Genomic DNA, 13,861 nt, shown 5'->3' with positions numbered 1-13,861 from the left:
CGGAATTTGGGAAAAAATAAAACTGATTTCAATTGGCCCTATACCAAGGGAGGCTAGCCTCCTCTACCATATATTTTTTCTCAACACTCGATGGTGATTGGCTAATTTCTTTTACCAACAGAGGCAAAAGTCCCCGGCTATTGCTTTGCCTCGGCCCTCCCCTTCTCCATTTCATTAGTCTCGCCTTAGCACAGTTTTCCAAACAGTTGTAATTACATCAGCAGTTTCAGCAAGTTCGGGTAACAGCAGCGGTGGTTCCGACTTCAGTAATATTTTATGGTGTTTTAGTGATGAAATTACAAACAAGAAATACACATTCAGAGACATGTTATTAAATGAATAACTGGACATTTTATTAAAGCCCCCCTGAAATCAAAATTTAAGTTTTTTAGCTTTTATTATGAATATGTTAGCCTTAAGGTTATGAATAAGCTGGTGTGTTCCAAAACAATGTAAGTTTTGAATGCTTATATCTCTTAAATGTAAATTTTGTCAGTCTCTCACTTCCGTTAAAATGTATCACGGATTTTCATGACATCACATTTCAGTTTCTCGTCAAAACTTCTATCCAATCAAATGCTCTCTAGAATCTGAAGTCCCGCCTCCTCCTACACTCTTACAGACGCTAAAGCTGCGGCTGAAATCAGTCATTTGCTCACACACTTACTAGTTTCTACATGGTGAATGGCATGTAGTGCAGTATATAGAGAATAGGGAACAATTCAGACAGTGTAAATATACTTTCCTTTGACGCGAATGTCCGTTTTCGCATTAGTGTCACGTGAACCGCCGCGACGCGAGCACAGTCTGCTCCAGTCCAGAGACACGAGAGCACAGAGCGGATCATATGCACGAGTCGGCACATACCACAAAAGGTATTGGACCCATTTGAATTCTGCAAAGAATGCTGTATATGAGTGATATAAAAGGACATTATGAGGAGAAACGGTTAAAGATTAGAAGGAAACCATTGTTTTACAGAGTCTAAAGGCTCTGGCCAAGCTGTAACATTAACGAAACGCAATTGGCTATTTTAAAAAAGGGGCGGGGCCGTTCGATATATCACCCTGTCTTCCTGTTTCAGTTGAAATTACGTCAACACATTGAATAATGCTGCGCGTGCCAACCCTCTTCAGTGGGCCTTTAACATTAAATCATCCTTCTCCCATTTTCACCTCAATTTTGGGTAGGATGTGCCTCCCTTACCTCCCCTAACGGGCCGTCACTGGAATGTAGTGTGCAAGTCATATAGACAATTTTATAGTGCTTTTGGAGCTTGACGGCTCCAGTCCCTATCCACTTTCAATGTACAGGAAGCTGCAGGGTTTTGGATTTTCATTTGTAGGTGAACTGTTGTTTTAACACCTATAACAGGCACTGCATAAATGATGAACATGTTGACAAACGGTTCTCAGTCAACACTTCATAACTATCATTCAGAAAAACACGGCTATCACCCCTGACAAAAACATCAATACAGTTGGCAGTTTACACTCATTCTGTGTAGTTGATGGTGAAACAGTGAGGCAATCCGTTTTGTGAGATCTCAGTTGAATTTTCACCTTATGCCAAGGGCAACATGCACACACTCATTTCAATCGCTGCAGGTCAGAAACATGCTTGTTATTGGTCTGTAATTATTTTTCAAATCTGCAAATTTGCAACATTAGGCACAAGGGCACATTTGATGGAGAGGTTGGGATTGTTTAATAGAAAATCAAGTTGTCGCTCACTTGAACACTCATGTTCGGGGTCCTTGATTATGATTTCACTTTAACTTTAGTTAGTGTGTAATGTTGCCGTTTGAGCATAAACAACATCTGCAAAGTTACGAATCAACTCCACAGCAACTACATAAATTTATCCATTCAGAAACGTCCAGTTTCATTCTTAAAGTTGTAACTTCTTCCTGAGTCTCTCCATCAGTGTCCGACTCCAGTTTGAACAATGTAAGGCTGAACAACGTTACTGATAATCGTCATTTTGGTTGCGTGAGATTCTCCAGCTTTTTTTTTTGAGCAACCGAAGCACAAGTTGTTTAAGCTCCGCCCTCTTCTGGAAAGGGGGCTGAGAGCAGCAGCTCATTAGCATTTAAAGGGACACACACAAAAACAGTTTTCTCTCATACCCAAATAGGTGCCAATTTGTCAAGCTATAATAAATGATCTGTGGGGTATTTTGAGCTGAAACTTCACAGACATATTCTGGCGACACCAGAGACTTGTTAAAAGGGGATTAAAAGGTCCCCTTTAAGGCAAGACAGTACAGGCAAAACCATTGTTTTAATGCACTGGTCACAATTCTGAGATTTTTTATTTTTTTTTGGCCATTTTGCTTCCATAACATCATCTTTCAGAGTAGAGGAAAGAAAGCATCCAAAATACATAAAGTCTTAGTTCTATTACACTTTCTCCACTTCAGTAGCACTAACATACAGCAAAATAATACTTTTTAAAGCGGCGTTTGTTCATATATCATTTGCCTGGTTTATATAATTTATTTCTAAAATATAGTAAAAAGGGTTTTTTTTTCCTGGCTGTTGAGTTTTTTTTCTGATTTATGGAGTGATTAAAAGATCCAAAATCCCCTCTGTAAAAATACAAAATTGTTTTAATGTACTAAGATTAATTAACTGGGGAAGTATGGTGATATTTATTAGTTAAAATTTTTACCCTATTCACCTGTATCTTTCCAGAAGAACATTGTTTTGGTTGTGCTTCGGCTCTGCGTGACTGTACAGATGAATATGGTTATCCTACTGCTCATAAAACTTTCACTACTAGGCTTAAGAAATATAACCAGTTTAGGTGGAAAGGATCTCAACTCCAATAAATTCCAGCATAGCGCTACAATCAAAACGAAATGACCCTTCACAATGAGAGGCTTTCGCACCAGAGGAACCTTTTCATAGTTCCTAGAACTATAGATGTACCCGGATTTTGCCATGTTCACACCACAGGAACTAGGAACGATTTTAGTTCTAGGAACTCCTTTTGGCGGAACTAAATTAGCTCCTACTTCAGAGTAGGGTCTAAACCAGCACTATGGGAACTAAGTGTATGTTGATTGGCCGAACGCTTGCAAAACACCAGCACCCGCCATTTTTTAAAAAGCCGTGTATACACGCAGTTTATATCCTATATATTTACTCCACAATCTAAATCTACGAACATGGAAAAAAAAAAAAAAATGATAGATGGACCTCTCGAGTTAAGGAGAAAACCCAACGCAACTTTGAGGAGACCAAGTGAAACATAATTATGTATTTCTGCTCAACTTGTGACATTAGACATCAACCACACGGCAAACAATAATACTTTTTCATATACTGTGTTCTTTCTTTGTATAACAGCATCTAATAGCATATTAGACAGGCTGATAAGCAAATCGTAAGTAATGAAAACAGAATGTGAGCACTGTGTGCTCAGGCTCTGGCGTTCTCAGCGCCGTCAAAATATAAGTCACAACAACAAGCGCAGCTTACATCACTTCATAGTTCCTACTGGTGGTGCGAATGCAACCAGTAAAACATTAGTTCTCGGGGAACCACTAGGGCTGTGACGGTCGGCATGACAACCGCGCCACCGCGGTGGTGGAGTGTCACTGGCGGTAGTGTGACATATTATATTATATTATATTATATTATATTATATTTTATTATATTATCTCTCTCTCTCTCTCTCTCTCTCTCTCTCTCTCTATCTCAGAGGTCGCGTTAACCGAATTATTATTTTTTTTTATTTTTATTTTTTTTTATTAGCAGTGACGGAAAAAATCTGAAGCCCGTCCGTCATTTTGACAGAATACTGAGGCTGATGTAGCTTGTAAATGTAATTCCCACCCGTCCAGTTGGTGGTGAGTGCGCTCCAGTGTGTCTGCAGAGTGCGAGTTCAGTCTCCAGAATAAAATGAAAACGATACACACAGGCGAGCACCCAGTTTAAGTCCATTTTATAATAATAAAATTATAATTATAAGTTATAATACTTATACTCACATAATTAAGTTTCTAATCCAGTTTGTTTTGTTTTAAATAGTTTGTTTTGTTATTTTCTTGCTGACTATCAAGTTTATGGTCAACGAATGGCTTTCTGAGGTATAATGTTACGTGACATTGTTTGCAACACTGATCGAACTGACGATTTCGTTAAGCTACGGTCTTTCAACATTTTTTTCTGATTTTCATTCATGTTTATTTCGTACTGTAAAGACCATCCTTTCCTCTTTAGAATATGAAATATATATATACACATACACAACCAACCCCCCTCCCCTAGACCCCACCGTCACAACACCGGCGGTTGTTGGTGATTTCCCACCGCGGAAGTAAAAAATTGCCACCGTCACAGCCCTAGGAACCACCCTGGTGGCTTGTTCAACAGTTACAACATTTCAAATCCCTCAGTTCTCGCCATTGGCCAAGCCAATGTTGATTCTTGTTTTATTACGAGCTCTTTCGCGTTCTCTTTTTGCCAGCAGACTCTCCTCTGATCAGTGTTTGTTTAAAACAGGTGATTCCCAAGAGGTTGGAGATTTAGCTGCTTGTCGCAACAACTGACCTCTGCCACTCCCACACACCATACATGCGTCAAAGTAGCCGGAGCAACTTTTCTCTATTTATAAACATGACACGACGTGCATTGTCGAGTGACATGTGTGCAATTTCCCATGAAAACCATCCCATCAAGTCTAAATAAACACTTATAATAGTCTTCCCATAGTGAATCAGGGTAAGACAAAAACATGTTTTGGAAAAAGGATTGGTGATGAATTGACGCATTTAAATTTAGTTAATTTTGAAAAATAAATAAATAAAAATATATATATATATATATATATATATATATATATTTAGTTTGCTTTTTTTTTTTAAATCATGATAATAGTAGCAGTAGGCTGTATGTACAATATGCAGTATTCCATTTTAAACAAAGCCAGCCCTAACTGTCTTATTATTTGGTCAGCTCCAGCTAACACACATTCATTTATTATTTTAATAATATATGCGTACACACTCGCATGTGTTTGTAACCCACTTGCACACACCACTTAAGACTGGTAAACAATCTCTGGTTCACTCAAGCCTAGCAGCTATACAGATGAGACCAGGCTACCAAAAAAAACAAAACAAAAAAAAAAAAACACTAAAATTAAAATCAAGCACTGCTGATTATCACACAAACTGGAATATGAAATAATGGAAGGTCAAATAATGAGAAAATACAATGAAAACAATATAAATCCAAAACGTCTACTCTATTTATTTATTTATTTATTTATTTATTTATTGTTTGTTTGTTTGTGTAAAAATGTGGTCAAAGCTCAAAAATAAAATCTAAAATGTCATTGTTCAACTTAAAAATAAAATAAAACTGCTGGGGAACAAAACAACAAAAACAACCAACATCTCTGGGTTGTGATGCTTGAGGTTTTTTTAAATCCTTTTGAGATTTAAGTACGTTAATTAAAAAAAAAAAAAAAAAAAAAAAAAAAAAAAAAAACTGTTGCAACCTTCATAAAATCCCTAAATGTCTCATAGTTGTCCATTTTGCAGCCTTTGGCTGGTTGAGGCCGGGGCGTAATGGCTCACATTATGAATAAATGAGTCAGAAGCCTGACGCAGACTTGGCTACGGGCAACAAGGCTAACTAGCAAGACTTGTTCCAATCTGAGAGGAGTCTAAAGACCTACAGAACATAAAATATAATATGGTGTGACATCGATTCAAATACGGAGACAGTATTTTGACACACTGCATAACTTAAGTACACTAGACTGAATAGAATACTTCAAGACATTCATTCAGTGTGCCATTCAAAATAAACTTTTTTTTTTTTTTTTTTTTTTTTTGATGATTGGAAATATGAAATTAGATTTTCCCCTAACTTTTCTCATCAACAAACATTAATGGAAAAAAATCTGGTCTGCTTACAACAACTTGAGCTGGAAATAATTTGGCCATGCATGTCATTCGTTGTTATATTGCCCCACAAATACACACAAAGGACGTTAAAAGCACAATTACTCCTTCAAATGGGAAGAGATCAGACCAGCTCAGAGTTCAATGATAAGGAGAACAAACACCTTGATTGCCTTATTGTGTCTAGCTAATGTGGAACCCATTAAAAATCCAGCAATGACGCCAAAATATTGTCATCCCATTTGTGACCAAAACCAAGAAAAGAAAGATTTTTCCAATTTTGTCCTAAAATACCAACACCACTCAAAGCAAGAAATTTTTGCGCACTGTTTTTCCATGGTTTCTGACAGCTAAGGGTGGGGGGGATATGATGCTATTGACAACTGACACAATGATACAGGCTGTGTCACTGGTTAAAATTGAAAATTTCTCTGGTTTTAAACATTGTTGGAAACATTTGGGATTATGCAAGACCACAAGTCAAAATATATAACATTGTTCTAGTGTTTTTTGGATATTTTATAGCAAAAATCTTACATATTGTACCTTTAACCTTGATGGTTTCATCCCAGTTCACTGAGGGGAAAAAAAGGGTGTTGGATTTACTTGATTTAATAATGCAAGTCCCACATGAATCAGTTAAGTTATACAAACATGATTTGTTCACATAATTTCAACATCACGTAAATTAAGTAATTTTTAAGTGACCAAATTAAGTAGTATCAAAGTGATTTTATATGGTTCCCTATTTTGTCACATGACTGAATTATAGGATTGTACTAGCTAGCTCACAAACGATTAGCTGGCAATAGCACATTTATCATGCTAAGTGGTAAGCAGTAAACACTCCTTAAACAAAGCAGTAATGGCCAGTCCAGAGCCTAAGCAAATGCTCCACTCATCTCCAAAATGGTAACCCAATGTAATTTAAATGGTTCTAATAACTCCAAATTAACTGAACATTAAACACAATTAGGGGCCGTTTACACAACACTGTTTTCAACTAAAAACTTTGTGTTTTGTTTTGGGGGCCTGAAAACGCAACGTGTGAACGGGATCATTTTGACAGCGTTGTCGTCTGTGTGCGAAAAACGCAAAGGAAAAAACTCTGTGTTTAGAACATTGTTGTGTAAACATACCCTTAAAAATAATCAAGTCTACCCCTTTTCTCATCTTGCTCAAAAACATAAAACAACACTTAAACTTTTTTACTTTCCTCATTAAGTCCCAAGCAAAGCATGCTGGGAACTACAGTTTCAGCAAATATCATTGTCGAGTATTTGATTGGTTCACATTCGCCCTAAATAATTTTATTCTAGTAGATTGCACATTTTGGAGATTTACATTAATCGAAAGAAAAGAAATGGCCGTCTTGCCGAGTATTCAAAAAAGCACAGTCGGTTATGACCTAAGTGAACGTAAACAATTCAGAAATGCATGCGTAACAGTATATTGGATCCGTGCATCAGGTCTTAAAGTGACAGCAGCCTAATAAACATGCTGTCTGTGTTGTTAATCAAACAACAAAAATACAAAGAGAAAATCACTCTCTGCTCTTGACTGAATAACTATTTTAACTTTATTTGATTAATCTGTATTTAATTTTTACAATGAAAACGATCCAAGATTGTTTTACATTTAGTTACTTTATTCAGTTTCTGTAGTGTGTCTCACCTGAATAGTCTTACTACTGTTAGACCTACCTAAAAAAAAAAAAAAATTAAAGCAATTTTTCATTTGTATCTTTATTCAATTTTATTTATGTTTTGCTATCGCTAGTCTTTTTTTTTATTTGTTCTTATTTTATTACTGACTTTTTTTTTTATTCAATTCAAAGTTTTAAATCAAGCTATCTTGTGCTACTGCAACAAAATTACCCCATTGTAAAAGGGTCAGTGACGAATAAGGTTTTTAAAAGTGTAAAAAACAAAACAAACAAAAAACAAACATAATGGAGATATAATTTAAAGAGGAAGTTTTATTAAGTGTTAATGCGATTGTGGTTGTTAATCAATTAACACTGTTTTTGTCATTTTTTACAAGATGGACAAAATTTCTCACCAAAAAAGTCATTTGGTTTAACCAAAATTTTGATTTTACCAAATGACACTTTTGGTTATACTGAATGACGATATTTTCAAACAACGGTAACAGGCTGATCTAGCTAGCTAGTTGGTTAGCTTGCTAGCTAGCTAACTAACAAAAGGACAATCAAACATTTTCCATGTTTTATAGCGGTTGTACCGAATGACTTGATGTTTCGGGACATGTGTATGAGCAAGTGAAAACACGAATTTTTCAAATACTTAAGAGAGAGTTAGTTACTTTGCTTCACGACCATGTGGTCCTTTGCAGGTGTCTGAATGTTGTCACATCCTGTCACATGATATTGACCACATGACTTGATCCAAAATGGTCCCTTTATATTGGTTACTCCGAATGACATCAATGATATTCATTTTTCTGGACATTCTTTCTCATAAAGCAACAACTTTTAATACCATTAAATAATTTTAATACCATTTTGCACTATGTTGATATATGATGTTATAAAATCATGACAGAATACACAATATATGCATTACATTTTAAGATATTTTAATCACAAATGAAATGGCTGTATTTGCCTTTAAACAGTTAAACCGAATGACCTTTTGACACTTCAAAATCTTTAAAATACCTTTATATGTAGAAAAATATAATTAAAACCTTTTGGATTCAATAAAAAAGATCTAGTGGTACTACTAACAGGTATCAAATGTATCGAATATTGATACTTTTCAAGGTATCTTACTGAATTTAAATTCCAGTATTGTGACAAATTAATAAAACTAATATACAAGATATTTACAACATCATGAATGATTGAAAATGTTCTCAGACACAAGGTTTGCAATCTCCAGTGAGGTTCATATGGGCAACTGCTCTTGGTAGGCATCTTCCACAAACCTACTGCAACCATCCTGTATTAGATCAGTGTAGGGAAGTTGAAATATAAAACTTGTAATGGAGCTGCGTCATTGTAAATCACATGATTCCACCCACAGTCACTTCACAACAGCAACAGATATGAAATTATACTGTTTATGCAATTAGAAGCTGCAGTTAAAATAAACCACAACCTTAAAACAGCATTTTTACCCCAGACTGCGGAACTCCCTAGCAACAAGAAACGAGACAATTCAATCCATCATCTCACTTCAAAACGCTCTCAAGGCTATAGCCAAAAATCCGGCTTTATTCCCTTTTCTCACTTCCTCCCTCCCTCGGTTTCTAGTTCGTCACAAGCACGCGTGGTCCTACGGGTGCCCGGTCCACGTGAAAGATTGTGTGAGCCAGAGACTTACCATGAGGGATTACAAACACAAGTGTGTTTGTGTCGGATCCTAATCACATAATGAATATGGCATTGCACAGCCCAGGCCTTCCGCTTTACACTATAAATAACAGCTCTATCACAGACAGAGCTCGCATCAAGAAGCTAACAATCGCTGGCCATTTGTCTACAAACTCTTGGTTGATACCTGGAAAGTCAGAGCTAAGCTTTGCTGTTGAATACCCACAAGGAAAAAAGGGCATAATGGCAACAGTCAGTCGCATAACAGGCATCGCAAATGTGCCTATCATTCTGATCTGATCAGGCAGACAGGTGGTAGACATACAGACTAACACAAAGGAAAGCGGTAGTTGACATACTGTGTGATCTATGCAGAACAAACTGAATCCTGTAGGGTTTGCACGTGCACAGATTGCATATTCAACGAAACAGTTTACAGTGGCTGAAAGATACCTGGACACTTTAAAAGTTCTAAATGTCACCACATTATAACAAAATATCATGGCAAGCAGCATCAGCACTTTACGGAGTCATTTTTGTAATGTCTTTCAATCAACTTGGTGATTTTTAGTGGATGTATGAAGTCGGTTCTCCCTCAAGTTCAACCACATTTTTTACAGTTAATTTTTATTTTAGTCAAATTTTTTGAAATGGGTGCTTGCGCAATCTTTAAAATAAACTTTCGTATTAAGTGCAATTCATATATTAAGTGTGGCTAAAGTTGTCACTGAAAAATTTGAAAAATTAATATAATAAACGCAGTGAAACACAGATGATCTGAACTTTGAGCATTGATAGCAGAATAACTATAACGAGAAACACCACTGATCAATATGGAAGCTTGTTTCCGCCACAAAAAAGGTAATTGCGACTTTGTCTCACAATTCTGACTTTTTTCCTCACAATTGAGAGATATAAACTCACAATTCCGAGGGGGAAAAAAAAGTCAGAATTGAGAGATATATTTGTTTGTTTCTTTCTTTTTTAACACCATGCCAGCTTCTGTGGCTATTTTCATGGTGAGAAAAATTTATGATAAAACTATATCAAGTGTTTACAAGTGATTATTTTTGCTTAAAACCATAGGCTATTTGGTTTAACTGTGTTAAAAACTTCTTCAAAAGAGTTGACTAAATAAAACAAGTTTCTCACAGGTTTAAAACCAGCACAATCTAATAAAACATCTTTCAATGATAAAGAGTTGAGACACTAAGAACATTTTGGTGGATCTTCTCCTAGTATTAAAGGTTTGATAGAAACTTCTTCCAACATTGGTTGATTTCATTATGTTTGTTCATAGTATATAAATCCCATTCTGTTTGCCATTTGTTGAATTGAGATATAAACTCACAATTGCGAGAAATAAAGTCACTTTTGCGAGATATAAACTCAAAATTCTTACTTCTTTTCTCAGAATTGTGAGATTAACTCGCAATGGCGAGTGTGTTCAAGTCCTCCTGGGAAGTTCGTATTTACGAGGTGGGAAGTCGTGTTTTCGACGGCGCCTTCAAGTCACTTTCGTCGGAGTAAGATGGCGGTGTACCTTCTCTTAATTACACAAAAATACAGCACTTCTAATCAATTTATGAAGCCACTGTTAAACTTCATCGTTACATAGGCTATTATATTGTTAAATTATAATGCTACCATATTCTGTGCAGGCAATTAGCTTACTTAGTTGTAAATAGAAAAGCCTGACAATGTCACTGCTAAATCTACCTATAAGTAAGCCTACTGGGTATTCCGCCATGATTCTCACTGAAAATCCTGAACTTCCCACTCGTATTTACGACGTTGTGGCGGCGTTCATGTGCGTTCAGCTCGTCAATACGACCTTTCCGATATCACTTGAACGCACAAAGTCCAATTAAAATCCATGCGACTTTATATCACGCAATTCTGACTTTATAACTTGCAAATGTGAGTTTATCATACAATTATGACTTGAACTCGCAATTCCGAGTTTATATCACAATTCTGAGTTTATAACTCGCAAATGTGAGTTTATCTCGCAATTCTGATTTTATAATTCGCTATTGCGAGTTTATAATTACGCAATTCTGAGATAAAGTCGCAATTATACCTTTTTATTGTTTATTCAGTGGCGGAAACAAGCTTCCATAGATCAAACCAACATAGTACATTTTTAAGCAAACAGGCTCTGTGTATAAAATACTATCACCATAATTTCAGCTTCTATCTAACAGGAACCATACAAACGTGTTCCCAAAAATATGCATTAAGCATCTTCTGGTGGAGAGGTTATAAGAAAACAACCGCAAATGTAATATTTGTAGTTGGGCAGAAAGAGCAATAATGTGTTGCATCACTTTCTGCTTGCAGTGATTTGGTGGTTCCTGCTGCCACCCCAGCACATGCTCCACATGTCACATTTTATGTATAATTTTATACAGTATTATACAAAAACATTCCTTTTAAAAAAAAAAATAGTTTTAATCGGTTATATATAAATAACAAATATACATATTAAACGTGCTATTAATAAATAAAATTTTTGCAGACTAATTTAATATTATAAATTTAAAATGTAATACAACTATGCAGGTTATAGTTAACAAATTCATAAAGTAGCTATCAATATCTGACGTCAAACGCAAAAAAAATACGGCAGTAATTTTGTGAATCGATCACTTTCAGGTGGCATCATACACCTGTAAACCCTTATGGCCACATGCTAATGAAAAGATGAAGGTCTAGATCGTGGTGATTCCCTGCTTACAGCTATTCTTAGAAAAGTTAAAGCTAGGTAGTTATTAGCATTTATGCATCAATGCACCATGTAAAACTCAGGTGTAGGTATAAGACAAGTTCATAAGCACGCATTCAGATCCCAATGCTGCAACACACCCGAGCTGAAGGTTGCAGAGACAATTTGTTACAATCTTACTGAACACAGAAACAAATCAATGACAGATATGCATCCACCTGGCCGTCATGCACATCAATATATAACCAAACCAACACACAATATCAGCCAACTCAACACATGCTGATCTCTCTTACATGGAGATTATAATGCACAATTTAAATGCCTGAAAGCACAAACCTGTCTGTCCTTTCCCGAGGGTCTTTTCTAAGCGGTATGGTCCCACGTAATTGGCATGAGGGGTAGTGCTATTTTCTTTCCCAGACAATGACATGTTTCCCGTCTAAACACACTTCACGCGGCGTTGCAGTTCTTGGGATACAGCAATCCTCTTATAGCTGGCTGCACCGGAGGACGCGCTTTACTCCAAATTAACGATGTCTCTTTTTGTTTCTCCTGCCCGTTTCAGACCGATAGTCTGTGGTTAAGATGGGAAAAGGGGTCTTTTAAGGTGTCCTCTCCTTTCCTTTTCACGGGGTGAACCAGGAGGCTTAAAATCCGACTGGCATTGCGGGGACCTGCACAGCTTGTGTCCGCCTGTGCGGCTGCTCTCTGTGGAGTGGCCGGTCTGCGAATCAACCAACGCTACTACGGTGAAGGCACGCTTATTAATATTCATGAGCTAAGTCTTCGCCATTGGATAATCACCAAGCAACGTCAGCAGGATTTAATTAATATTAAGAAGGCAGATTTTTTTTATCGAGGATCAAGAAACAAGTGAAGGACTAATTTAAAAAAAAAAAAAAAGAAAAGTAAATCTGTACGTTAAATAAATAAGTAAATAGGCCTAAATAAATGTGTATAATAAACACAATTAGGCAAATGTATTTTATACATTTAGGCATTTTCACAAAAAATGTAGTCCTGCATTCATAAAATTAAATCAGTAGGCCTATACTAAGTTATTAATTTATTTCTCTGAGAATTACGTTTGTTTATTTCAGCGTTTATTTATTTTCATGGTTTACATTTGGCAAGTTTGCTTTAATGTACATGAAATTTATTTCGCCATTGGAGGGTGGACAAGTCACATCATCAAACCCTAATGCATATTAATGAGATACGCCTTTATCGTAGTAGGATTGGTAATTTCGCGTGTAGAGGCTGATCCGCAGCGCTTAATTTTGATTGACGGAGAAGCTCGCCTGTGTGAGTGTCTGAGAGCCGCAACCACAGGTCGCGATAGATAGATAGATAGATAGATAGATAGATAGATAGATAGATAGATAGATAGATAGATGTCTTTCAAAATATTTTAGTTAGTTAATCAGAAAACCTGATTTAAAAAAGCTACAGTTAAAAAAGTTAATATTCTCTCTTGTTCAATTCCTACATTAAATAATTAAACTATATTAAAGGGTTAGTTCAGCCAAAAAAAATGAAAATTCTGTCATTAATTACTCACCCTCATATCGTTCCACACCCGTAAGACCTTCATTCATCTTCAGAACACAAATTAAGATATTTTTGATGAAATCCAATGGCTCAGTGAGCCCTTTATTGACAGCAAGATAATTAACACTTTCAATGCCCAGAAAGCTACTAAAGACGTATTTAAAACAGTTCATGTGACTACAGTGGTTCAACCTTAATGTTATGAAGTGACGAGAATGCTTTTTGTGCGCCAAAAAAACAAAATAACGACTTTATTCAACAATATCTAGTGGTGGGTGATTTCAAAATACTGCTTCATGAAGCTTCGAAGCTTTACAAATCTT

At 36.2% G+C, this 13,861-nt stretch overlaps 1 protein-coding gene across 3 annotated transcripts in view; it reads right to left on the bottom strand.

Annotated features, from left to right (window-relative positions):
- brsk2a (BR serine/threonine kinase 2a) overlaps positions 1-12,716 on the bottom strand; it is a 243,918-nt gene extending 231,202 nt beyond the window's left edge. For all 3 annotated transcript variants that reach the window (XM_051883873.1, XM_051883875.1, XM_051883874.1), the window contains exon 1: positions 12,324-12,716. In XM_051883873.1, the coding sequence (XP_051739833.1) occupies positions 12,324-12,417 (94 nt within the window). In that variant the 5' untranslated portion in view covers positions 12,418-12,716. The remainder of the gene's footprint in view (positions 1-12,323) is intronic.
- Positions 12,717-13,861: the final 1,145 nt, after the last annotated feature.

This window comes from Ctenopharyngodon idella, chromosome 24, assembly GCF_019924925.1.
Source record: "Ctenopharyngodon idella isolate HZGC_01 chromosome 24, HZGC01, whole genome shotgun sequence".
Taxonomy (NCBI): domain Eukaryota; kingdom Metazoa; phylum Chordata; class Actinopteri; order Cypriniformes; family Xenocyprididae; genus Ctenopharyngodon; species Ctenopharyngodon idella.
This window is presented reverse-complemented; position numbering and strand designations above follow the sequence as displayed.